General features: G+C 34.6%; 16 protein-coding genes and 4 pseudogenes across 20 annotated transcripts, besides 2 other annotated features; 11 read left to right on the top strand and 9 right to left on the bottom strand.

Moving 5' to 3' along the window:
* Window positions 1–72: 72 nt before the first annotated feature.
* TVAGG3_0757200 (uncharacterized protein) lies at window positions 73–383 on the top strand (the record flags this gene model as incomplete). The annotated part of the gene is made up of 1 exon (XM_001310462.1): window positions 81–383. The coding sequence occupies one exon, from the start codon at window positions 81–83 to the stop codon at window positions 381–383; it is 303 nt and encodes a 100-aa protein (XP_001310463.1).
* Window positions 384–2912: 2529 nt separating this feature from the next.
* On the top strand, window positions 2913–3620 carry TVAGG3_0757210 (protein of unknown function, DUF4106 family; the record flags this gene model as incomplete). The annotated part of the gene is made up of 1 exon (XM_051245472.1): window positions 2913–3620. One exon carries the CDS (start codon window positions 2913–2915, stop codon window positions 3618–3620), a length of 708 nt encoding a protein of 235 aa, XP_051092059.1.
* Window positions 3621–5241: 1621 nt separating this feature from the next.
* Window positions 5242–23845: part of a mobile genetic element that runs on past the window's edge.
* Window positions 6713–7703, top strand: TVAGG3_0757230 (annotated as a pseudogene). Its single transcript has one exon. A coding segment is annotated over exon 1 (991 nt).
* On the top strand, window positions 8305–8837 carry TVAGG3_0757240 (annotated as a pseudogene). Its single transcript has one exon. A coding segment is annotated over exon 1 (533 nt).
* On the top strand, window positions 8842–9640 carry TVAGG3_0757250 (annotated as a pseudogene). Its single transcript has one exon. A coding segment is annotated over exon 1 (799 nt).
* On the top strand, window positions 9670–10905 carry TVAGG3_0757260 (uncharacterized protein; the record flags this gene model as incomplete). The annotated part of the gene is made up of 1 exon (XM_051245473.1): window positions 9670–10905. One exon carries the CDS (start codon window positions 9670–9672, stop codon window positions 10903–10905), a length of 1236 nt encoding a protein of 411 aa, XP_051092060.1.
* TVAGG3_0757270 (protein of unknown function, DUF4108 family) lies at window positions 10942–11272 on the top strand (the record flags this gene model as incomplete). Its single annotated transcript, XM_001310461.2, has 1 exon — window positions 10942–11272. A coding segment is annotated over one exon (331 nt), but the record flags the coding sequence as incomplete, so codon positions are not given.
* On the bottom strand, window positions 11377–11642 carry TVAGG3_0757280 (uncharacterized protein; the record flags this gene model as incomplete). The annotated part of the gene is made up of 1 exon (XM_051245474.1): window positions 11377–11642. A coding segment is annotated over one exon (266 nt), but the record flags the coding sequence as incomplete, so codon positions are not given.
* Window positions 12041–12736, top strand: TVAGG3_0757290 (protein of unknown function, DUF4106 family; the record flags this gene model as incomplete). Its single annotated transcript, XM_001310460.1, has 1 exon — window positions 12041–12736. One exon carries the CDS (start codon window positions 12041–12043, stop codon window positions 12734–12736), a length of 696 nt encoding a protein of 231 aa, XP_001310461.1.
* On the bottom strand, window positions 12753–13571 carry TVAGG3_0757300 (KilA, N-terminal/APSES-type HTH, DNA-binding family; the record flags this gene model as incomplete). Its single annotated transcript, XM_051245475.1, has 1 exon — window positions 12753–13571. One exon carries the CDS (start codon window positions 13569–13571, stop codon window positions 12753–12755), a length of 819 nt encoding a protein of 272 aa, XP_051092062.1.
* Window positions 14188–14853, bottom strand: TVAGG3_0757310 (uncharacterized protein; the record flags this gene model as incomplete). The annotated part of the gene is made up of 1 exon (XM_051245476.1): window positions 14188–14853. The coding sequence occupies one exon, from the start codon at window positions 14851–14853 to the stop codon at window positions 14188–14190; it is 666 nt and encodes a 221-aa protein (XP_051092063.1).
* On the bottom strand, window positions 15128–15325 carry TVAGG3_0757320 (uncharacterized protein; the record flags this gene model as incomplete). Its single annotated transcript, XM_051245477.1, has 1 exon — window positions 15128–15325. The coding sequence occupies one exon, from the start codon at window positions 15323–15325 to the stop codon at window positions 15128–15130; it is 198 nt and encodes a 65-aa protein (XP_051092064.1).
* On the top strand, window positions 15573–15947 carry TVAGG3_0757330 (uncharacterized protein; the record flags this gene model as incomplete). The annotated part of the gene is made up of 1 exon (XM_051245478.1): window positions 15573–15947. One exon carries the CDS (start codon window positions 15573–15575, stop codon window positions 15945–15947), a length of 375 nt encoding a protein of 124 aa, XP_051092065.1.
* On the bottom strand, window positions 16060–16710 carry TVAGG3_0757340 (uncharacterized protein; the record flags this gene model as incomplete). The annotated part of the gene is made up of 1 exon (XM_051245479.1): window positions 16060–16710. One exon carries the CDS (start codon window positions 16708–16710, stop codon window positions 16060–16062), a length of 651 nt encoding a protein of 216 aa, XP_051092066.1.
* On the bottom strand, window positions 18251–19386 carry TVAGG3_0757350 (uncharacterized protein; the record flags this gene model as incomplete). Its single annotated transcript, XM_051245480.1, has 1 exon — window positions 18251–19386. A coding segment is annotated over one exon (1136 nt), but the record flags the coding sequence as incomplete, so codon positions are not given.
* TVAGG3_0757360 lies at window positions 19813–20129 on the bottom strand (annotated as a pseudogene). The gene has a single exon. A coding segment is annotated over exon 1 (317 nt).
* TVAGG3_0757370 (uncharacterized protein) lies at window positions 20361–20501 on the bottom strand (the record flags this gene model as incomplete). Its single annotated transcript, XM_001310459.1, has 1 exon — window positions 20361–20501. The coding sequence occupies one exon, from the start codon at window positions 20499–20501 to the stop codon at window positions 20361–20363; it is 141 nt and encodes a 46-aa protein (XP_001310460.1).
* TVAGG3_0757380 (uncharacterized protein) lies at window positions 20545–20946 on the bottom strand (the record flags this gene model as incomplete). The annotated part of the gene is made up of 1 exon (XM_051245481.1): window positions 20545–20946. One exon carries the CDS (start codon window positions 20944–20946, stop codon window positions 20545–20547), a length of 402 nt encoding a protein of 133 aa, XP_051092068.1.
* Window positions 21057–21923, top strand: TVAGG3_0757390 (uncharacterized protein; the record flags this gene model as incomplete). Its single annotated transcript, XM_051245482.1, has 1 exon — window positions 21057–21923. The coding sequence occupies one exon, from the start codon at window positions 21057–21059 to the stop codon at window positions 21921–21923; it is 867 nt and encodes a 288-aa protein (XP_051092069.1).
* Window positions 22574–23845: part of a mobile genetic element that runs on past the window's edge.
* On the top strand, window positions 22670–23797 carry TVAGG3_0757410 (Mariner transposase; the record flags this gene model as incomplete). The annotated part of the gene is made up of 1 exon (XM_051245483.1): window positions 22670–23797. One exon carries the CDS (start codon window positions 22670–22672, stop codon window positions 23795–23797), a length of 1128 nt encoding a protein of 375 aa, XP_051092070.1.

A 23845-nucleotide genomic window follows, 5' to 3' on the forward strand; every position in this document is an offset into this window, starting at 1 on the left:
GTAAAAGAAAGTGTTTTGGTTGGAGGAAGTAAAATTGAAAGGGGAGGAGGAAGTGAAGTTGCTCTCCTCAATTTACCAATATGAGTTCTGAAGATTGTGATTTTGGAGAACTTTCCGATGGTGGTGATGATTTCGAACAATCTACCAAGGCTTCATTTGATGATGAAACTGAAGAGCCTGTGAAAAAAGTTGCAAAACCAAAAGGAGCACCAGAACCAAAGAAAGCAAAACCAAAGGCAGTCATGGCTAAGAATCAAACATCTAACACTAATATTCCAAAAATTAATAGAGTTTCTTTGAATTTAGGCCAAAAATTAAATCTTCCCCCACCAAGAAGAATTGGTTTAAGTAAAAGATTACTTGCTCATGATAAGCCAAAATAATAAATAATAATAATAATAATAATAAAAATAATAATAATAATAATTTTTTTTCCCTCCTCGAACAATTGGAACTGAAATTCTAAAAAAAAACTGCTTAGTAAGATTAAGTAGTGGGTAAACTTTTTTGAGCAAATTGGATTTGATGTAGAACTGTGTAAAATTCAGACGGTCATTCAATATTTCAATATTTGAATAGTCACTCAGTCAATGGGATTTTTCAAAGTTTCCTATACAATGAGACTGATTGTTCGAGACAAGCCATGCACATTTTCCCGGCTTATTATATGTAATCATCCATCATCTTACTTTGCTTTGGTCGTATGTCTTATTTTTTGTCTAATATTCTTTTACTTTCTGGTAGCTTTAATGAGGAAGTCAGATATAAAGCTGAGAAGCAACTTAAGTGCAGCATGTTCCTTTAGTTTTCTTGGAGTTCTTTGTTTCCTTGGTCAATATTTCATCCAAACCCTTTTTTACTCAGCCTATCTGTTCATGGATTATTCAGCATTCTATAAGCAATTTAATTTCTTAGTAATTTGGAAAATAATTGGTCAATTTATTTTCTTGGTTCAAGTTTGCAAGATCTTATACATTTATCAGGCTCCACTAGGAAAATTGATATATTTTTCATGCAAAGTCATTCAAGATTTATTAATTGCATATCAATTTTTCCATCTAGTCATTGTCTTTCTTGATTTCAGTGTGGCCCCGAAACTTAAAGAATTTTATTCAAAAGGATATACAATAAGCTTCAAATTCCAGCATTTTGCTTCACAAATTCAATGGGAATTTTGGTTCTTTCAATTTGTTTTATTTTTTCAAACATCATGCATTACTTTCCAAATAACATTGTTTTCTATATCAAACTCTTAATGTTTCTTTTCTCTTTTCAGACATTTTTCGATTTATCATCTGCAACATTTTTACCTACAGTTGTATTTCTGAGATTAGAATATAAAAATCCATATAAATTTTTGTGGCTGCACCATGGCCTCCAAGTATTCCATTTATACCTTGAAAATTTCGAAATTTTAATAATTATGGTTATTTTATCAAAATCTTATAAGACCGATGAGGACGAAACAAGAAGTAGTAATATATCAGATACAATATTAGATACAATTACTCCACCTATATGATTCTTGTTATTATAAGGTAGTCACAAAATCTAAGTAGTGAGGCTCTCAAAAATTGAACCGTACTCCATACAAAATTTGTGTACCCTCACTACTTAGATTTTGTGGCCTTCAATTGAGAGGTTAGTTTTGATAGAGCACGTTATAAAATTAAAAGGGAAAAATAAATAAAATTCAAACATTTAATTATATATAATGTAAGGAGTGTAATTCCAAATTTTCTAAAAACTATTCAAATTTGAGTATTTTTTGGAAATAGTAAATCTAATATGTACATCTAATAACAACATGATTCATCACCTTTTCAAGCTCTGCAGTCAATTTTTTGAAATTTGATTGAAATAAATGTAGCAAAAATTACATTTCATTAGGGAATATATGAGTTTCTCTGGAAACAGGCTGATAAATTTTAAATTTTGTCCAATCAACATGAATGCATTGAGAAATTTGGATTGATTTTCTGGTAGAATCTGGAACAATTCAACCATGTATAAATGGATCATGTAATCATCATGAAATGTTAGTGTTAGAGTTCAAAAGAAACAGAATGAGTGAAAATCAAACACAATCTGAATAATTTTAAACGTATACAATCTTTAAGTTTGTATTTTGAATTCTACATATATGATTGTGTAATTTGTTCTTTCAAATTTTCGGATTCAGGCATGTTTTGATAAAATTCATTCCCAAAAACGTCAATTAACAATTAAATTTAGTGTATTTTAAATATATATACGTATTATATTTTATAAATTATATTAAATTCGCAAAATTTTAAGTTTTAAACAAAAATAAAAAATGTTCAAAATATGAAATTATGCATAGGATATTAAAATTTACATGTTAGCAATTTTTTTGAATTGCTTTCAATTTTCATATTGAAATTTTTAAGATTTTTTTGTGAAATAATAAGCAAGAATATCAACCTAAATAATATTAAATTCCATGCGTTAATTTCCCCTCAAAAGTCATTGACCGCCTCTCAATCTAGATTTTGTGAGTACTTTAAATAGTTTTGTATATTATTTGGAATTCATATTTTTATTACTATACCATTAAAGCACATATGCAATAAAAAAAAGTAGTGGGGCTTCCAGGCGCGTTGCGCCCTCTAGCCCATAAAAAATTTCTGAGGACGAGCCAGCCGGTGACTTTTTTGTAGAGCACTCAAAATAGTATAACTTTGTCCGGACAAGTAAGGGTCTATCGTCGCTACAGGAAAAGTTACAGGCGTTCCAAGGAAGTATACTTTGAGAAGCCTTTTCCCCCTTATAGAATGAGATAGGACGGTTATTTTACGAAACTGACAACACTTTGACCGAGTAGTTTTTTGTGCTGAACAAAAAGTGTCATATAAACATCTGTCAAAAACCGCTTTTTAACTTCACTTAAAATGCCACGTAAGCTACGTAAGAATATACGTAAGAGGAAGGGAGCATTGAAACATGCAATAGTAAAACTGACACCACAACAACAGTTGCAACAACAAATGATGAATGACCCCACTATGTTGCAACAAATGTCAAGCAACCCTATGCTTTTAAACCGAGTTATTGGTGCACAGAGTGGAGGTTTAAGAGCGGCACTTTTAGCGAAAATGGCAGGCTATGGTGGAGCTGCAGACGGAACAGCTTATAACCCTCAAAGTCAAATGAATTTGAGTTCACTCAAAAATCAAATAACAGATGTCAAAAAGTCAAACATAGACATACAGAAACAAATAAGTGAAAACGAAAAGAAACTAGAATATGACAGACAGACAAAGAAACTAAATGAGTTAAACGTAGAGAAAAAGAAGAAAGAAGAACAACTGAAAGAACTAAGTACAGAGGAATATGCGAAAAAAGTGTCAGAAAAAGCAGCAGAAGTAGCAAAAATGGAACAAGATGTTATAAATTTGAAAAACCATACTACTCAATATAAAGTACTGAAAGATGAAGAGATAAAACAAAAAGCCATGAAGACATATATGGATAGCGATGAGTATAAAAAAGAAGTTGAAGCAAATGTAAAGGCAGAAAAACTTTTACAGTTGCAAAACCAAACCGTACAGCATGAAAACTTAGCACAAGAAAGTAAAAATAACGACGCAGCCATGTAAAAGGCAATGAAAAGCGCAGAATATATAAAAGCTAATAATGACTGGTTAGATGCCCAAGCCAACGCTAAAGCAGCCCAACTTATAGGGTCAATAAGGACAAAAATACAAGCGGATGAAGACAGTTCAAATGAAGCTTTAATAAATGCTGAATTTAAGATTGCCTTCGAAGCTCTTCATAGTAAGGTGAAACTAGTGAACGACTTCTCATCTGGAAAGAAACTGAAGTCTGAAGGTTTCGACAAAGAGTTAAGAGAAGTAGCACAAAATATGACGAAAATAACAGATGCAGCAACGAGACAGGCAGTTCAAAGTGCCTATGACGCCGTTAGAGCAGCTGTTGTGGAAAGTCAAGAAAAAGAGTTACAACAGACCAAAACAGACCTAGTAAATGCTTTCTTAAGAACGAAAAGTCAGGTAGGACATTATGCTGCAGATGGAACATATGTGCCAGCTGGTGGAACTTATATACCACCAAACCCTCCAAGAGAAGCACCTGCACCAGGACTACCTAAAACATTTACATCGTCACATGGACACAGACACAGGCATGCACCAAAACCAACACAACAGCCAACAGTTCAAAATCCAGCACCACAACAACAACCAAAACCAACAGTTCAAAATCCAGCACAGCAACCAACAGTTCAAAATCCAGCACCACAACAACAACCAACACAGCAACCAACAGTTCAAAACCCTGCACAACAACCACCTCCACAACCAGCACAGCAACCACAAACAGAGCAAGGACATAAAAGAAGTAGAGAAAAAGGAAACCAAGAATTCTTAAAAATGCTTAAGGAAGATTATGGTTTACCCAGATACTCTTGACTTTAGTGACAGATATAAAGAAGCTATTAGAAAGTTCAAGGAAGGAAATACTGACCCGAACCTATTAGCTTTATGGTTCAGCATCAAACGGATATAATCTCAAACCTGGAAAATACAAGCTCGCTAAGGGATATGATTTAATAGCATATCATCAAATGACATGGATGAATTTACTCCGAGATATTTGATGTCAGAGCTAAATGATAATTCAACTCTCTTCATGAAAACGCGTAAAAAATAGAGACGGAACGAAAGAAGAAAGGTTTTATGAGTCCGGATGATTAGATAGGGAACTTGTTAAAAACGGTCTCGGAATATATGAAATGCCAGCAGATGAGGGTACAAAGAAACTCAACAGGAAGAAGTTCAGATACAACCAGACATGGAAGAAATAGTTCAGCAACAACAGCTAGAAGAGCCTGAAGGAAACGAACAAGTCCCTCCTTTGGAAACTAACTTCACAGAACTAGATGAAGATTTGGAACAGCCGAAAATCTTTGACCCTCAACAAGAGTATGAGGTGAATATGGAATCTTTCCAAGAGTCTAAGAAAAATTCGGCTGACATAGTAGAAGGATATCGAAAAATGTTCACCGACATACAAAAGACTCCAACATCAGATGAAAATATTCAGCATAGAATGGAAGTACTGAAAGAAAATGTACGCAAATACAATAATCCTTTTTACTTACGACCATATAACGTTCAATCTTTGGCTGAACTCGGTGAAAATAAAAGGTTAAATTTCAACAAAACATATAGAAATGAAACATTGTTTAAAGTTCATTCAGAACCTAACCAATATGGAAAACAAACCTACTTTTGTTTCTGCAGACTATGGAAACTACAATGAGGATGGGGTCATAAAGCTAATCCGGATAGGTGGTTCATAAACTTACAACCTCAATTCCAAGAAGTTGTAGACGCAATGGAAGTGAATGGTGAACCAGATATAACGGGTATTTTCAGCGCGGCTTTAATGCCATTGAAAGATATGAAAGATGCATATATTTTGGACCAGTATGAAATGAACATGGCTGATGGAATATAACACCTGACGTTCTAGAACATTTATCTCAAAGAACTACACAGAACCATAGAGATGGTATATTTGGTGAAGAGTTTAGAAAGAGAGTTAGGGAGAGAGAAGGAAGAGAACCTATTGTACATGACCTTGCAAACGAAAGTTTTGCAAATGTCATAAAAACTTACTTTGCAGACAATGAACTGAGAAGGGATGAATATTTAAGAAACTCAAATGGACAGTACCAAATGAAATGTTAGTATTGAAAAACATGTTCCATGACAAAATAAAACCAACTACAGAAATAAATGACGCAAGACTGAAACGTTGGGTAAAAGCTTTCCCATTCACAAAAGATATTATTGGTTACATGGAAAGAAAACCAGAATGGCTACAAAAACATATATTTGGAAACGAGCTTATTCCATATGGACAAGCTCTGTTTGAAGATCTTGAACCGGAAACTCAGGAAAGAGTCATGCAAACAATAAGCGAAGACTCAAATACAACTATGACAAAATCTTTCTAGGATATAGGTTACCTGAGATGGGCGATCAGAGCCCAAAGGCAAAAAGGACATGGGAAATTTACAACATACTAGGTGAACATGAGGCAAAGATGCTACAACTTGTAGCAGAGGGCAAGTTACAAAAGCGACACCAAAGAAGAAGAAGAGTAGAACAAAGTGAAAGTAGTGAAGAAGTAACTTCATCTAGTGAAAGTAGTGGCAATGAAGGAAAAGAAGAGTTAAAGATTCAGTTAAAACTCAGTCAGGAAGAAAGTAAAGCTTGGTCCGAGTGGGTTCTATTATGACATATAAATCCAACTATTCTATATTTTTTTACCCATATGAAATGTACGCCGCTCAGAATATAACGCCAACAGTTTTGGATGCCATGAACGGAAATGTTCCGAATGGTATAACGAATGCGACAATGCCATTAGAAGGTCAGAAATAGTTCCTGGAACTTACGAATATACAACTGCTGTTTCTTATGGAAACGTAGGTGAGTTTGGAAGAAGGTTCTTCACAACAGTAGATATTGCTTGCGACAGGTTTCACATTATTTCTATTGACAACTCATTCTTTACGTGGAACAAGACATTGAAATAAAACCTTCTGCCAAGTTGTCTGACAAGAAAGGTTGCAATGGAATTTTCTATGTCGATACCAATATGCTCCAGAAGTTTTCATGGGATATAAGATATTTCTAACTCTGACTTAGTTCAAACAGTAACAGGGCAACTATGAATGGTTCGCTTTGAGAAACTCAGTACAACCACAAGCTAGAGAACAAACAGACCAATATGCAACTATTGAGAAAATAAGAAGACTTGACCCTAACGTTCCAGGAGTTTATGTTAACCTTTCTGGACAAACTGCAGCAGCAGTAACCAAAGTAAAACTGAAACTAAGAGTTCCTTTGTCATCTTTCCTCATCTTTAGGTTCTTAAGATACTTACCAAACTGGGCAGGAAAAATTTCTATTGAACTTACTCCAAGCAAAAATAACTTAGTCATTGCACCAACACAAGACCCATTCACTATTACAGACGTAAAGGGAACAAATCAAACGTCATTCGCCGAATTTTGCAAAGACAAAGTTGACTTAGACTTTGGTTTCTCAAACTTCAACAATGAAGTAAACTATTATTTCAATGCTGCTGGAACTGCTTGGGACCCAGTTAAGTTCACATGCGAAAAATTTGAATGCAAGAATAGAAAGCAGACTTGCCGTTTATATGTTGGACCCAGATATTTCAATGCTTTAGCTGCCAAATATATTGCAGTTCCACTTATGTTCCTATACACCAAATATCTGTCAAAGACTTTGCAGGTGAAGTTGGAAACCAAAATCCAGGAGCCGCAGGTGCAAGAACAGATATTGCTTTAACAACTGCAATGAAAACATGCAGATACTATGTTTGTACTGTTCAGACGAACTATAAATGACTATTCTTGTTCTACAACCCTGGTATTAAATATCATATAAACATAGATGGCAAATATTATCCAAGAGAAGAATATTCTAAGTTGAGGATATGAGGTCATACAACTTGACATTAGATGCTATGAACTTTAACAACAACTTCACAACAACCATTAACTCTGAAATGCAAAATTCTATTATGCCATATGTGAAAGTATGGACTCATACAGGAGGTCAAAAAACTCAATATACAAATGGAGACCGTTCAAACTTTTGGCTTGGCATTCCATTTGCTGACTCAGAAGACTTTATGGGTGGTATTTCAACTGTTGGTACTGTACAAATACAATATACTGGTGACAGAGACGGTCCAGATGAATTGAGAGCAAAGAAGTTTACAAAACAATAGCACTTTTCACGGAAGATGCTCTTTTGAAGATTCGTTCGATGAAACCTGCTGGGGCTCTCAGATTGGCATAACGACAGCTTCCATCGAGCAGATTTTGGCAGCAGGTCAGTAAGTTGTTCTTGAACTGACTTCTCTCCGTCAAATATTGACAGTACGCCAGTTTTGACATAATATTGTATTATAAACTTTCCTTTAGTAATATCTGTAAGTTTTTGAAGTTATATTTTTGTCTGCTTCAAGAACTTTCACCATTTCAGTTATACCAACTTTCTTTGCTTTATGAAAAATATTTTGGTTCAGCAAATATTGCTATTCTATAACATTTTCCATTGTTTGTGTAAAGAACTATTCTGTCAATGTATTTGTATGTTTGTGAGTATAAACTTTGTTCTGCTTCAATTCAATAAGATATCCGAATACGTCCATCTTTTTATTCTAAGTAAAATGTCATTTCCGAAAAATAGAAGCGTAAGTGTTTCAAAAGGTTTAATGGTGGTGGCAGATGTGAAGTTAAATTCACCAACTCAAACAAACAGTCAAAGTGTTATTGTCAATGTCAAAGACAGAGAATTTGAAGTGGGGAAACCATACGAAGACGAAGATGGTATAACAATTGTTCCTGTAAAAGAACCAACATATCCTGAAGTTAACAGAGACTTAAGTTCTGTTGCAGATATTCGAAACGACTACCAACAACTGAAAGACAAACTTCAAACTCAGGAGAAGATTTGTCAAGCTTTAAGTTAATGTTAAACTTGGTCGAACACAACCCTGTAAAAGTGAACTCATATGTCATTGCACCTCATGAAGTTTTGAAAAGAACTATTGAAACTTTGACAGAGGCAGACGATATAAACATCAAAGAAATAGAACCCGACATTGGTTGCTGTGGTGTTTCATATAATGTCATTGACAAGATATACGTTATGAAAGGAGGTGAAACGTTGAACTTAAAATATAGTTTCCCAGACGTTATAAAAATATTTGACGACCACAACATTTCATTAAAATTTATTTGCTAAGTAAATGGCAGAAGACACAATGGTTTATACTATTACGACTAAAAACCCTGAGTCATATAATTCTATAACAACAAACTTACAAAGTCCTCAAGGACGATATTGTAAACTAACCTTAAACACAATGACGACTAAAGCCTGTTTTGCTCTTTTGACACCAGAAGACTTTATTGTTGTGAATGGTAAAAAATACTCCTTTGAAGATACTTACTCAGATATACCACCAACAGGTTTTGTTGACTTATTTAATACTTTAAGTACGGGTGTAACATGTGCTGCAACTAGAGCAGGTTTCATTATGTTTGGATGTCCGACTGAGTTTACTATAAACGATATGAGCTATAATACAAAACTTATTTCTGGTTTTTACTACCAACAGTTTCCTATAACAGGAAAAGGTGTCATACAAGGAATGTCTATTCCATTGACATTAAGCACACCAATCTTATATATTGTTTCAAAACTTAGGTTCAAAGTGTTATTCGAATGTCGACAGAAACTATTATGACCAAAAGATACTTATGTGTATAAACAATACTTTCTCTGCTGGTTTGCCTATTGTTCATTCGAATGCAGAATTTTCAACCTTAGTGAACTCAAACACTTTGGCAAGTATAACGTTGACATTAGTTGACGCAAACTTTGTTCCTGTAAAACTTTTATGTCCTATGTATTTGTCAATGACGGCAGAAAGTTTCGAATTGGAAGATGCAACTGGTGAAAGTATTGTATTACAAGAACAACTTCAACAACAAATAGCTCAAGAACAACAAATGCAACAAATGGAACAACAAAGTCAAGAATAAAAAAATAATATTTTTTTATTCTTATAAAAATGTACAGAATAGATGTTTCAGATTTTTATGACTTCCAAGCATTCAGAACTATGTGTCCATTTCGAGACTATAACAAAGCAGTCGAGAATTTGAAACGTTTAGTCATTTATGTCGACTCTGCCCCAGAATGTTATGTTATGAAAGAATGGGATGTAGTCTTTAACAAACCTAAAGCGACAATAGTTTCAGAACAAGAATGTAGACAGAAACTTAAGAAAATAAAAGTTGTACAAGTTGGAATGAAGATGTTAGATGCTTGGGATATCTTATTGTCAAAACTTGAAGATTTTTCAGTTCGTGGTATAAAGTTTTATACACCTTCTCCAAACTTCTATTCTATCTTCACTGGATATAAATATGAACAAGTAGAATGGAAACACAGTATTATAGAAGCTTGGTTAGACCATGTCAAAGAAATTATATGCAATGGAAACGAAAGAGTCTATGAGTATATCTTATGTTGGTTTTCAAATATCTTACAACATCCAAGTGCTAAAAATGAAACTGCTCTCATTATAATTGGAAAACAAGGAACAGGTAAGAACACATTCTTTACAGATATTTTGTGCAAACTATTAGAGGGCTATTCGAATCCGAATATGACAAACTTAGAAAACATCTGTGGCAAGTTTAACTCCTCAATAGAGAATATGAAACTTATAGTTTGCAATGAACTTCAAAGTATAGATACAACAAAAGTTTTGAACTCAGATGCTTTGAAGAGTCTTATAACAGACAAAGTTGGAGTTGTTGAAAGAAAGTATAAAGACCAAAGAGTTTGTGAAAATGTTGCAAACTTCATTATGGTTTCAAACAATGCTGTTCCGATGAAGTTAGAAAGTTCTGACAGAAGATATGTAGTTGTCAGAACGTCAGATTCTCATATGCAAGATACAGAATATTTTGACGACTTAGCAGAAACTTTGACATCTGACTTTTACAACCACTTGTTCTCATATTTCATGACATTAGATATTTCTAAGTTCAATCCAAGACAAATTCCACATACCGAAGAGAGACAAACATTGTTAGAAGCAAACAAGAGTGTATATGAACTGTTCATAGAAGAAAGCGACTTTGAGTGTTTAGATGAAAAGTCTTTATATGATGAATATAAACAATATTGTCAAGAATATGGTTATATGGCAGCGTCTAAACGAACATTCTTGGCAAATGTCAAAAGTCTTTTAGATGTTCAGAATGGTGTATATACAAAGAAAATTTTTTCTGAGTAAATTTTAAAAAAAATATTTTTTTATCCGATAGAAAAGATGACGAAATATATTTTAGTAAACAAGTACATGTCAGGACTTAAAGAAGAACTAGACCCATTCACATATTTGAATGTTTACTTCTACCATTTTGAAAAGTCTTCATTCAGCAAAGTTTGGAACATCGAACCAGTTAAGTTTGCTGTTGTGACTAAAAATGGTGCGAAATTTGAAGACTTAGACATAGAAGGTTTGTTAACAGTCAAAGAAAGTTTTGACAGAAGGTTCTCAAACCTTAAAGAAGGCAAAGCATACAAACTTGTTATACCTTATGAACCAAAGAAGACAGACGACTATGAATATTATGAGTCTAAAGTTGTAGAAGTTCAAGGTAAATTGGGTAAAAAGATTTTAGAGTCTAAGCCAGTGTTTACTCCTAAAGAGAAGAGAACATTGACATTGACCCAGAAATGTTCTAAAAATAAAATTTTATTTTTACATGTCAAATTTCTTTTCTCTGGAACTGGTTCAGGTTCTTTCTTCTCTTCTCCTTTTTTCTCTTTCTTTTCTTTCTTCTTCTTCTCTGGTGGAGATATGTCAAATTTCTCAGAACCATATCTATGTAAAAGTTCTTTGTCCTTTAATAGCTCATCTATTCTGTTTTCTATTTCATCTTCAAGAACAGCGCATGTGTCTTCTTTGCATTCTAAGAACTTTTGTTGGACTTCATCTTTCCAATCGGCGTCATCTCTGTCAACAAGTCTGTCATTGACAAATTTTAAGACTGCTCTTTGTAATGTTTTATGGTTCTTGTCATATTCCCAGAAACAGAACTTTAGAACAAATTCACCTTTCTTGTTTACACTATGTAAGATTTTATGGTCGACAGATGTTTTGCTGTCAAAAAGTTTGTCTCAAATATAGATAGCGAAATCGCTAGACATTTTCTAAAAGATAAAAATTTTAATTTTTCTAAAAATATGTTAGAAAAAAGTTTGCTGACATTGACAAGAAATTTGAGAATGTTTTAAACAAGAACAAGAGGAAGTTAGAAAATGCTCAGATAAAGCCTATACATGACAAGTTCTTATTTGCTCAGAATGGTATAACAGGTCTAATTGCACCACCTGGGTCGGGTAAGACTTTCACTTATCTTAAAATGGCTGCACAACAACAAGAACTAGATGAGAAGAACCCATTCTATGAGTTAGTTGTTATTTGTTCGACTTCTGGTCAATTTGACCAAACCGTCAATTCGTTCAAAGATATTATAAAGAAGTCTAAGTTAGTATGTATAAAGGATACTGAGTTGTTAGATTGGATAAAGAAGTACCAAAGAAGAGTTTTGAAGTATAATGCTATAAATGAGTATCTAAATTCTAAGTTTAAAGAACCTAATGAGGAAATGCAGAGAATATTAGACAAATACCATTTCAGAAACAAACAGAAAGAGATAGAATACATTTCGAAGAAATTGCAATCTTACGATTGGAAGACTTACCCTCATAGGTGTCTTCTTATCTTAGATGATTTCGCCTCTCATCCTTTGTTAAAGAATAGAGAACAAGACATGTGTCGAATTCTTAAGAAACTTAGGCACTTTAACATTTCAGTCGTAATATGTGTACAGACAGCAAAGAGTTTAAGTAAGGATGTTAAAAGAATACTTACTGACATAATACTTTTCCCCGGATTGTCCGAAGACGATTTCATGGAACTTATGAAAGAGTCCATGGCAGGTAAGTTTGACAGACATGAACTCTGGGAGAAGTATAAAGTCATACAAGACCCTCATACTTCTTTCAGAATTCATATCTACGCAAACAAAGTTCAAATTGTAAATGGTCAAGCTTGAAAAATAAAGAGTTCATTTACCCTACTTGTTTGAAGTTGTCAAAATACTCTGTTATTTTTTCTTTCAGTAGCGGTAAGTCTTCTTTGAAGGTAAGTATTGTACAACCTTTAATATCATAGTGTGTTTGAGGTAACGTATCTTGAACTATTTGTTTCACATCTTCATTTGGGGTCATTGAAATCGGTAAGTTTTCGCGATAGAACCAATTTCTGTCAGATTTGTAAATCTTAGCAAGGTCGTAAAAGCTTTTGTTGTTTCTTCTGACTAAATGCAACATAACCATATCTCTGTCTTCCATATCTTCAGTATAAATCATATACTTATAGTTCTTTTCCTTTCCTTTTGGTACTGAACGTGGTATTCTTTTCTGAATGCTTTTGTCTTTTGCTTCAATGACTTCATCTTTTGCTTGAAGTTTCTTTTCCATCTCTTCACGTTCTGCTTTATATAGTTCATCTAACATCATGAAAATATAACAAGCATAACGAGGTGAAGCCCACATTGATACAGCGTTTACTAAAAGTCTATGAATATAATAACCTTTCAAACCAGGTGCCAAATTCTTGCGATTTTCGTACGGAATCTCTTCTCTCGGTTTTCCTAGGGAAGCAATCATATGAGGAAATTCTTCTAAAAGTTCTTTTGTCTGTTGGTTTTCAAACCAATGATATGCTTGCTTTGTAGAACGAAGAGCATTCATTATACTTTGCATTTGGTACATATCGTCTTTGACCGAACGAATGAGACGTAACTGTTTGTTATACTGTATGTACTCGTATTCTTCATTTATAGCTTCATGGACTATAACTGTTGTTGTGTTCTCTGATGTTGACATTACTGTCTTTACATACAAAATAAAAATTTTTCTTAGAAAAAAATTCTAACTTTATTTTTCTAACTAATGAAATTCATTATTTTTGTGCTGAATTCAGCAAAAATAATTTTTAGGGTAGATGGTTAGATCTAACCCGATATCTACCCTCATTTCTACCCCAGTTATTTTATAAACGTTTCACATGATATACGTTATTTTTGGAATTTTGTGAAAACTCAACGGTTTGACACAAGCCATATGCCATTTTACTCAGAATTTTGTGCTGAATTCAATAAAAATATATTTTACGGTAGATGGTTAGATCTAACCCGATATCTAACCTCATTTCTACCCTCATGAATTTTCATGAATTTTATATATTAATGTTTTCGTTAAGCCACTTTGTGCCGTCAGTCAGTCAGTCAGTTTAGGAAAGACTTTAGAAAGTTGTTGGAAAATAAGTCCTGGGAAGAGTATTATAAGGCGTTTTGTGAAGAATATAGCAACAGTCCGAATTCCGGCGGTTGCTTTTTATACAAAATTCATGAGGGTAGAAATCGGGTTAGAAATCGGGTTAGATCTAACCATCTACCCTAAACATTATTTTTGCTGAATTCAATAAAAATAATGAGTTCATTTACTCACAATATTTTTGTACAAAACGACCCCAAACTTTTAACTTCTTTTCTGCAGCTTCTAATGCTATCTTAGCGAGTTCATATTCTCTAAATTCTCTCTTTAAATCTTCTTGTTCCCATTGGTCTAGTTCGTATGGAGAATCTCTATAACCATAAAATATCTCACGTTCATGTCCTAATTGTTTTTCATGCATTTTTCTAACTTCTTCTTCAAACAAATGTTTTGCATTCTCTACTGTATCTTCAAGTTCTTCTTCATCTAATTTCTTATGAACTTTCTTGTCTATGGAGTCCATAATATCTTTGACATAAAATGCATACTTTACAGAGCACCATTCAGCAACAAAATGAACGAGGTCAGGATGTATGTAAATACCTTTGAATTCATTTATAACACCCTTAGTAAGCTCATAAAATGCTTGTTTTGAGGTCGAGCCACTTTTGGCTCGACCGTATTCTTTCAACCAAAACTCAAGAATTTTCTGCATTTTAGCACTATTGAGAAATCTGTTTAAATGGTTTAACCTTCCCGCTTCTCTTGCCATCTTTGTTGCATTAATGTAACCATCCTTGTCTCTACGTAAGACTTCAATACCGTTATAAGTGCCTTTTGTGAATGTTTCGCCATTAGATTTGTTAGTGAATGTTTTTGCTTCGACTGACATTACTGTTCTTACATACAAAATAAAAAAATAAATAAAAATAAAACTAACTTTATTTTTTCTATCTTAAGGAAATTCATGAAAATTCATGAGGGTAGAAATGAGGTTAGATCTAACCATCTACCCTAAACATTATTTTTTGGTCCGGGAACAACTTTCTCTCAATTGGAGCTGTAGCATACTCTTTGCGTAAGCGGTTCAGACCTTCTTCGAAGTCTTGGTCTCTCTTCGATTGAGATTGGAATTGGAATTGCTAGGGTGGAGCTTGCTGGAACAACTAAGGGTTGGGGAAGTAAGGCATAGGCTGAGGAGGGTAGTTCGGGAAGCCTTGTGGTGGGTAGTAACCTTGAGGTGGAAATTGGTAGTAATTCGGAGGTACTTGCTGGAACTGAGGTTGCTGAGGAGACTGTTGTGGTTCTGCAGCTTTCGGTTCTTCTGGCTTTGGAAGGCATTCAGGAAGAGGAACGTCAGTCATCCGTTTGTGTCCTGTCGGAAGAAAAATTTTTTCCTGTCGGATGGAAGAACTTTTTCTGTCGGAAGGAAGAACTTTTTCTGTCGGAAGGAAAAACTTTTTCTGTCGGAAGGAAAAACTTTTTCTGAAGTTCGACCAAAAAGTTCTCAATTTTCGAAAATTTGAATGGTTTACGGACGGACAACTGGAAGAGTTCTTCCTGTCGGAAGGAAAAAATTTTCCCTTTGTCGGGAAAATATTTTCCTGTCGGATGGAAGAACTTGGAATGCAAGAAAGACTTGACGAGGCAATTTACCTCATTGAACTTAACGACTGCGTAAAAGACTTCCTCAGGCAGAATGTAAAAGGCAAGCTTGTTAACGGTTGGATAACGGGAAGGGCTGCCTTGAATCTCGAGATTTCGACTGGAATTCCAATTCAAATACCAGACGGGACAGCCTACGATGGCAAAAAGGACGCCAAAAGAGAAGCTCTTGTTAAGTTCCTAAACAAACGTCCTTGGATAAAAATACCAAACAAGGAGAACCCCCTACCCCATATGAAATTGGCAATTCAGTCTCTTCTCCACTTCTCTGGTCAACCATTCTTTATAACTACAGAAGGCGACATTCAGCCAGTTCAGTAAACATCTCATTTTAACTCACTTTTTTTTGTTTTTTGTGAAAGTGTCAAAAATAAATTGTTTTCATGAGTTTTCTACGATGTTAGAAAAATGTTATTTTCTAATATCTTCACATTCAATACTTTTTCAGCACTTTTCCGTAGTTATATATGAAAGACAATTCGAGATAAAAGTCATAGTACAATGGAATAATATGTTGCACACCATTTGTTGTGAACCAAACTTGAAAGTCAGAGAAACTGTTACTAGGTGGTTCGTAGAATTTAGAAGCAAAGTCATAAAGGTCCTTACCAATACATAGAAAACTATTGTTGCTTGAACTGAAACTTGCATGACACATAACATTTTGAGGGTCAAACACGTTTCTATAAACCATCAAATCTGCTGGTGGAAGTATAAATTTAAATGGACCATCTGGTGGTAATGGTTCGTTCTGGTTTAGTAACCGAAGAAATTGTGCCCAAGAACGTTTGTCTACTTCCCAAAATAAAAACTCTGTATCTCTTGGAGGGTTCATTTCAATCTTTTGAAATGAAACGGTAGAGTTCATCTTGTCATATTCTAGTTTCAGATAGTATGTTCTATTTAGTAAAGAGTCGTATTTTTCTTGAAATTCCCAATAATATTTGTTCATTTGAGTTTGAAAGTCATCTAGAGTTTTCTCAAGACTTTCGTCTGAACGAACTGTAAAGATTCTCATTTCGTCAAATTTGTCTATTAGACCATCAGGACCTTCATACTGCCCATGAAAATATACTGCGAACATAAATGCGTTAGTTCTATTTGAAAACAAAACTCTTCTAAATCCTATTGCCTTTGCATCTGAAGGACTTTGAAGCCAACGAATTGGATAGTCAAACCTGTATGCTCGGGATGAAATTTCTTCATCTGAAATAGTCCTACCAGCATTTGTAAAGATATAATCTAACGGTTTTGTATCTGCTACTTTTGTTCTTTGTTTTTCAACCTGAAGCATTTAATATATGTAAAAATATATTGTTTTAAAATGGTATGCCATATAGCTTCTTGAATTTGTTAAGAAGTATTTGAATGTATTTTCCATCTGTATCTCTAGTGTTTACATAAGCATAGCCCGCCTTAGTAAAATATACTTGTAATTTCCTATAGTTTACGCCGGTATAAAAGTAGAAAGAGTCTTGTTTCGCTTCGCTATAGTAGTAAAACTCAAACGTATGCTTGCCATAGTCTGTAATTTCAATTGTTTCATCTTCTAGTTCGTCGACAAATTCGAATACAATATCTCCAAATTTGCCTTTGTTCTTATTGTTTTCAGAACGAGTGACCCAACGTAAGTTTTCAAGTCTATTGTCGTTTCTTATATGGTTTATATGGTCTACAAAAGGTAAATTGTTAGGATTCAGTATAAAATGAGTTGCAATGACAACATGTTTAAGATAGTGTTTTCCACCCATCTTCATAATAGCATATCCGTCATTTCGCTCCCATTCGCTTAAAACTCTTTTTGTCTTTTTGTTTCTGACTTCAAATGACTCACAACAGTGAATTTCATATTTCTCATCTAACAAACAAGTTTCCCAACGGTCTTCTCCAACAAACTCAGCGTACATTTCAAATAAAATAAAAAATGTCACTTTTTTTGAAAAACGTTTTTACTTCATGCAATGTTTAACTATTTCACCATCTTCTTTAACACCCCAGTACTTACGCTTGGAGAGGACATTAACTTCGGAAAATACCTTATCTAGCTTAAAACAGCCCATCTTTTCACCGACTAAACCCATTTCAATGAGTTTGTTATAGTCTTCTTCGTTCGTCATGAGTGCGTCAATGTTCTCATAGTAAACCTTCACTTTCGATTTGACTTCGGAGAAGAATTTGTTGTAGTTGTCAAGTACTGCCTTTGCGAACTGAGGGTAAGACCAATGTTCGACAATAGGTTTTAATGTGGTTACTAAGCCACTTTGACCTTGAGTGAATTCGTACTTCAAAACAAAAGGAGAAAACCTTTCAACAAAGTGTCGATCGCTCACTCATAATGTTTACTCTTCATCTCTTGAGGTTTCTTAATGGAATATCCCCATGTCGAATTCATAAGCAATTTGAGTGTCATTGCAAGTTTGGGGTTTGAAGCTTTCCTAATATCATACAGTTGTTGTATGACTTTTCCAACTGTATAGTTCCTTCCCGGGAACTCACCATCTTCGTTTGGAATTCCAGTCGGAATATATTGGACAAACCTCATGTATGCAGCGTTAAGGTCGACATAGTATATCTTTTCATCTGAGTCGAACTTGTCGCAACCAATTGGTCCAGTTTGTGGAAATTCAAGTGAGTCTCTTATCTTCTGAGAAACTTCTCCTGTTATCTCATAAACATCGTCGAAGCAACCTGTTTCATATAAAACCTTCTGACCTAACTCAGATGCTCTCCAATACAATTTGACGTCAATTGGATGTCTCAATGGAAGTTTGTTTATAGCATCTTGAAGTTCTTGCAACCTCATTGGAAGTTCTTCTGGTTCAGGTTGGTATCCGAACATACCAACCCCTTGTGGAACTGTGTACTTCTTTTGTACTAGAACTTTGTCTGGAACAACTTTTGGTCTTGCTAACAATGAAAAGTTTGTTTCGTCTTTTGGTACAAAAGTTTCTGTCAGCTTGTCATCTGGAATTGGTTCCAACAAACCTTTCTCGAAAAGAATGTTTACAGCTCTGACAATGTTGCACTTACTTTTACCAAAGAATGGGTTTGTAAGACTTTCGTTCAACATGAAGTGGTTGTGGACAATTACAATCTTCAACCATGGTAAGTCTTTGTCAACAACATAGTCGTCATGTGAAGAACCTTTAGCTGTAGGTATGTTGACTCGGATATTGACATTTGCCAACGGTGCAATTTTTGCCAATTGACCTCTGAGAATGTACCTTGTCTTCACACATGACTCAAGATACTTCATCTTCTCATCTGTAACAAGACCAGAGTTCCTGAGACATATAAGAATGCAAGGTTCATTGACAATTGTTTCAATTGAATTGTAAATTCCATACCTTGTCAAGTCAATGTCAGACTTATTTATGAAGGGGAAGTATCCAGCATGTTGTCTGACTGCTTGAGGGTTAGGTTGGTACCATTCGAACTTGACACTTGCAATTCCTTCAATTGCATTCAAAATGTCTGAGTCGGAGTCAACCATTTGTTCTCTCTTTGTAGTCTTGAAAGCGTCAAGAAGTTTTGCAGCTGTTTGTTCATTGCCATGTGCATAGTAAATGTGACCATCCAAATCTGTTATGGTCAATCTGAGATTGTGTCCTTTCTTATTTCCGTCTTGAATTGCAGCAAGTACTCCCATGAAGCCTTCTTTGTTCTTTCCTTCGTCAAAGTTTACTGTAAAGGTTCGACCAGATGTAATTTGACTTCTAACTTCACGATACTTTTCATATGCATATCTTGTTCTTTCCATGGGAGCATGTGCGTCTTCACCTTTTCCTTTTTTCCTTCTCAAAGGATGCAATTGTTCGTCATGTTTCCAGTAGAATCTGGCAAAGCCGTCGTGTCCTTCAACTTGAGGTTCACTAACATCGAAAGGCATGTCCATAAGACGTTCTTCTTCTAACCTCTCTAGTCTGTTTGGATAATTGGCACGTGCTGTTTCCAAATCTAATTCGTAGTTCAAGACCGCCCAGTTTGTCATAGACTTTTATGGGTCTTCCCTTTCTTATATTTAAACTTCTTCGAAACTCTCCAACCATATCTTTGTAACTCTGCTTTTATTCTAGCGGACTTTCTGTCCATTCTATATGGGGGCATTTTTATAAAAATAAAAATTTTTTTCTTTACTTTACATAACCGCCTGCTGCCATAAGTCTTTGACGCCAACCCATACCAGCTAATGAAGGTTGACTTGGTTTAGTTTGGAAACTAAACTTTGGTTTTGGTTTATCTTCAGTTTTTGTTTTTCTTCTTCTATCGGTTTTTCGTCACTTTTCGGTTCCTTTGACTTTACTTCACTGCAGGAACAGTTGTGTCGTCAACATCTTCATAAATATCATATGCCATTTGTTTTTGTTTTCCTTTCAACTTTTTGTGTTTGTTGTAAAGTTTAGAATATTTCGACTCTAAGTCAATGAGATGTTCTATAATGAAATGTTGGTCAGTGAAGTAAACTTTTCCATCTGTTGTCTCGAAAGCTCCTTCAGACTTCAATATTTTATTGTGAGAGTCTGTTTCTTTTTTGAGATACTAGCCGTTCCATTTCTATGAAAAGTGACTTTATAGTTAGGGGTTGTATTTCCAGACCTGGCACTTTCTATTATTGAATTTTTCTCTTCATCTGTAAGTTCTTATTCAGGTTTTGACAATGGTTCTGAACTTTTTGTTTGTGGTGTCAAATCTACCGTTTCAACTTCTTCGGTCATTTCATCTCAGTAAAAAATTTTAGTTTGGTTTGTTTTCAACTGGTTGTTGTTGTGGAGGTGGGATGGTTCCTTTAATAATATCATTCAGTTTCACATGCTGAGCCTGACTATATGGTATCGGTTTAAATGCTGGAAGCCGACAAATCCATCTTGAACTCATTTGTCTCAATGCTGCATTGTTTATTTCATCCTAGTTAAAAACCTTACATTTCCCAAGTTTGAGGTGGTTGCGGTTGGTTATTGCTTACCCATTGTTGTGCATGGTTATATCCTCTGTTAAAGAATCTTTCACCTTGGTCCATATAGTGTCCTGCTTGGTTATAGTAGTCATTTGCTTTGTTATAATAGTTTCCTGCTTGTCTTCCTACATTGTCCATCCATCCTTGAACTTTTCCTCTTGTTTCAGGATTTGGAATAAGATTTGTTGCATCTCGTGCTACATCCCAACCTTTCTGTACAGTTTGTATAATAGGTTGTGCTTTCTCTTTAAGTATACCTAATGTACTCAAAATCTTCCTTCCAACACCAAATACACCTCTGGCTATTGTTCCCACTGTGGGTAAAAATCTAGATGCAACCCCTGCTAATGCGCCAAATAAACCCATTTCTTATGGGTTAAAAAATGACGAATCCGAACAAGGACCCCTATGTTTCTAAAGCGACAAAGAAAGCACTCATGATAAAAATCTTTAGTTCAACATCAAATGCTTGGTTTATGGATATCTTGGAAAACATTCCGAGGTATAGAGAAGATGGACCACCATACTGGTTAATATTTGTTGGTCAAAACACAAGATACTGTGAAGCCATACCATTACAGTCCAAAGCTATTTTAGATATCTTAGCAGCTTTGACAATATTCGTTGACAAATACCATCCAACAAAACTGACATCTGACTGTGAAAGTTCTTTCAAATCAGATGATGTAAAAAACTATCTGCGTTCAAAAAATGTAAACCAATATTTCATTGTCGACCAAAACCATTCTGCTCTTGGTGTCATTGACGGATGTATAAAAATGTTAAGAGACTTAAACCAACCACAAGGTGGTGAAGCAAATGAAATGTCATATGACGACAAATATAGACACTTCTCCATGGCAAAGATGAGACAAGTTTTAAATATTTACAATAACCGTAAACAAAAAGGTTTGGGAAACCACTCCCCCGAAGAAATGAAAAACAACCCTGACTTAGAGAAAGACTATATATTTAATAATTTAGTCAAAAGAGACAAACAAGAAAGAATGCCGGGCTTCAAACTTCAGAAAGGTGACAAAGTAAAAATAGAAATACCTAAACGCGACCCATATGAAAATACTATTGACTATGACAACAATGGGAACTCGACAGGTACTCACATTCGTGTTCGTAAAAATAGAAGAAAGTATACAAGAGAATATTATGAAGTTTTAGGCAAACATGGCAAAATGTACACACTGCAAGCAGAAGATAAAACTACTATTGTCAGACCTCGTTTCAAACTTGTCAAAGTTCAAGGTGGTATACTTTCAAAGACAGTTCGTAACAAATATAAGACAACTCCTGACGAATATGCTAAAGAAGTTGAAAATGACGACTAAGCAATTCTATACCATGCGTAAACTGTCATGTAAGGTAGCATGTATTCTTTACTTTGTCCCGTTGTTTGCGTATATCCTGAAACGAAATGTGTATGGTTTCCTTCTCCCTGCGTGTCATCCCAGTAACAATTTATAGCAAACTTAACGTCGTCTTTAACATCATATCCTTTACCTTTTGTCATTCCTGACCAATCCCAATATCTATGCTTATGTCAACCTGCTTGAGATGTACTTAAATCTATGTAATGACTGTGTGCAGGTAAATTTTCACCTGAAATCGTTTGACTTCCACCTGTTTCCTTTGAAGAGTTTGCACAATACAAAAACCTGTCGACTATTTGTTCCCATGCACCAACACCAAACATTACTTGAGGACCTCTTGCATCCATAGATGTATAAATAGAACCTACTGGGTTCATTAAATCAAACATATGAGATATTATAGGATTATCTCTTTTGAACTTAAAATATAGTGCAACTATTTCAGGTTTCTTCTGGTTTGTGTCAGAATATTTTTTATAATATAATCTTATGTTTTCAGGGTAGGTAAAATCTTGACTATAATATTTATTTCTGTCATCTGTATAATAATATACTATTCTCGTTTTTTCTATTGCATTATATCTTTTATATCTATAATATTCTAAATATAGGGTGTCCAAAGGTGCGTTTAGCACAGCGCTCTATATGAGACTATTAAAGGAGATATATGCTGATTATAAATATATAATAAAAAATATGAATATATGTATATGATGAGTATGTTGTATTTTGGCGCCATGCCGGGATATAAAATGAATTTTGAGACAAGAGGCGGTTTCGCGGGAAATTTTGGCGGGATTTTTTTCATTTTTTTAATGAATCATAAAGAAAACATCCTCGCTCTTGCAAAAAAATGCAAAGACTGTAAAAAAATCTACGAGACATTGGTAAAATGCTTCGGTATGGATGCTCCTAGCTATTCCACTGTAACGTATCATGTTAGGATGTATCACTTCATGAACAAAAAGGTGCCCATCATAAAAATTGACAAAAAATCGCCGGATCAAAGAAAAATCAAAGCAATTCTTCAAGCGCTAGATGAAGACCCAAGAGCATCACTCAGAAGGATAGAGGAGATGACAAAGATACCACGTACAACAGTCAGTTATTATCTGCACAATTATTTGAACTACAAACTAGCGTATACACGTTGGGTTCCGCACAACCTTAATTCAGTTCAAAAAAAATCTAGAGTCCAATCTTCGAAAGAGCTCCTCTCTATATTGGGTGCGTATCAATCCAAGAAGTTTCGCTTTTTAGTAACAGGGGATGAGTCTTGGTTTCAATATGCAACAGAAGCCAAAATCATGTGGATCCCGAAGGATGAAAATCCGCAAACATTCCCGAAGAAAAAAATTGACACACCAATGATGATGTTGTCGGTTTTTTGGGGCGTGAATGGCATCATCGCAATTGATATTCTTCAAAAACCTAATACGATGAATGCTCAGTATCTAATTGACAATGTTCTTACTCAAATTATCAATTCTGATGAGTTTGAGAAATCCAAACAACAAAAACAAAAGTTTGCAATTCATTTTGATAATTCAAGAGTTCACAAAAGTCATAAGGTAATGAATTACTTGTTGGAAAACAATGTCAAAGTTGTTCCAAACCCAATTTATTCACCTGATATTGCACCCTCTGACTTTTATTTATTCGGCACGCTAAAAAAGAGAGCTGAAGGACGCGAATTCGCGAGTCCAGATGATCTTGAAAATTTTGTAAGAGAGCAATTTGAGCAATTTTCTCATAATGATTTAAAGCGTGTCTTTGAAGCCTGGATCGATCGCTGCGAACGCGTGATTGAATCCAATGGTGATTATATTTAAATAAACTTTATATATATGTAACTTGTTTATTTCTATTCGCAGTATTCA

This window comes from Trichomonas vaginalis, chromosome III, assembly GCF_026262505.1.
Source record: "Trichomonas vaginalis G3 chromosome III, whole genome shotgun sequence".
Lineage (NCBI taxonomy): Eukaryota > Parabasalia > Trichomonadida > Trichomonadidae > Trichomonas > Trichomonas vaginalis.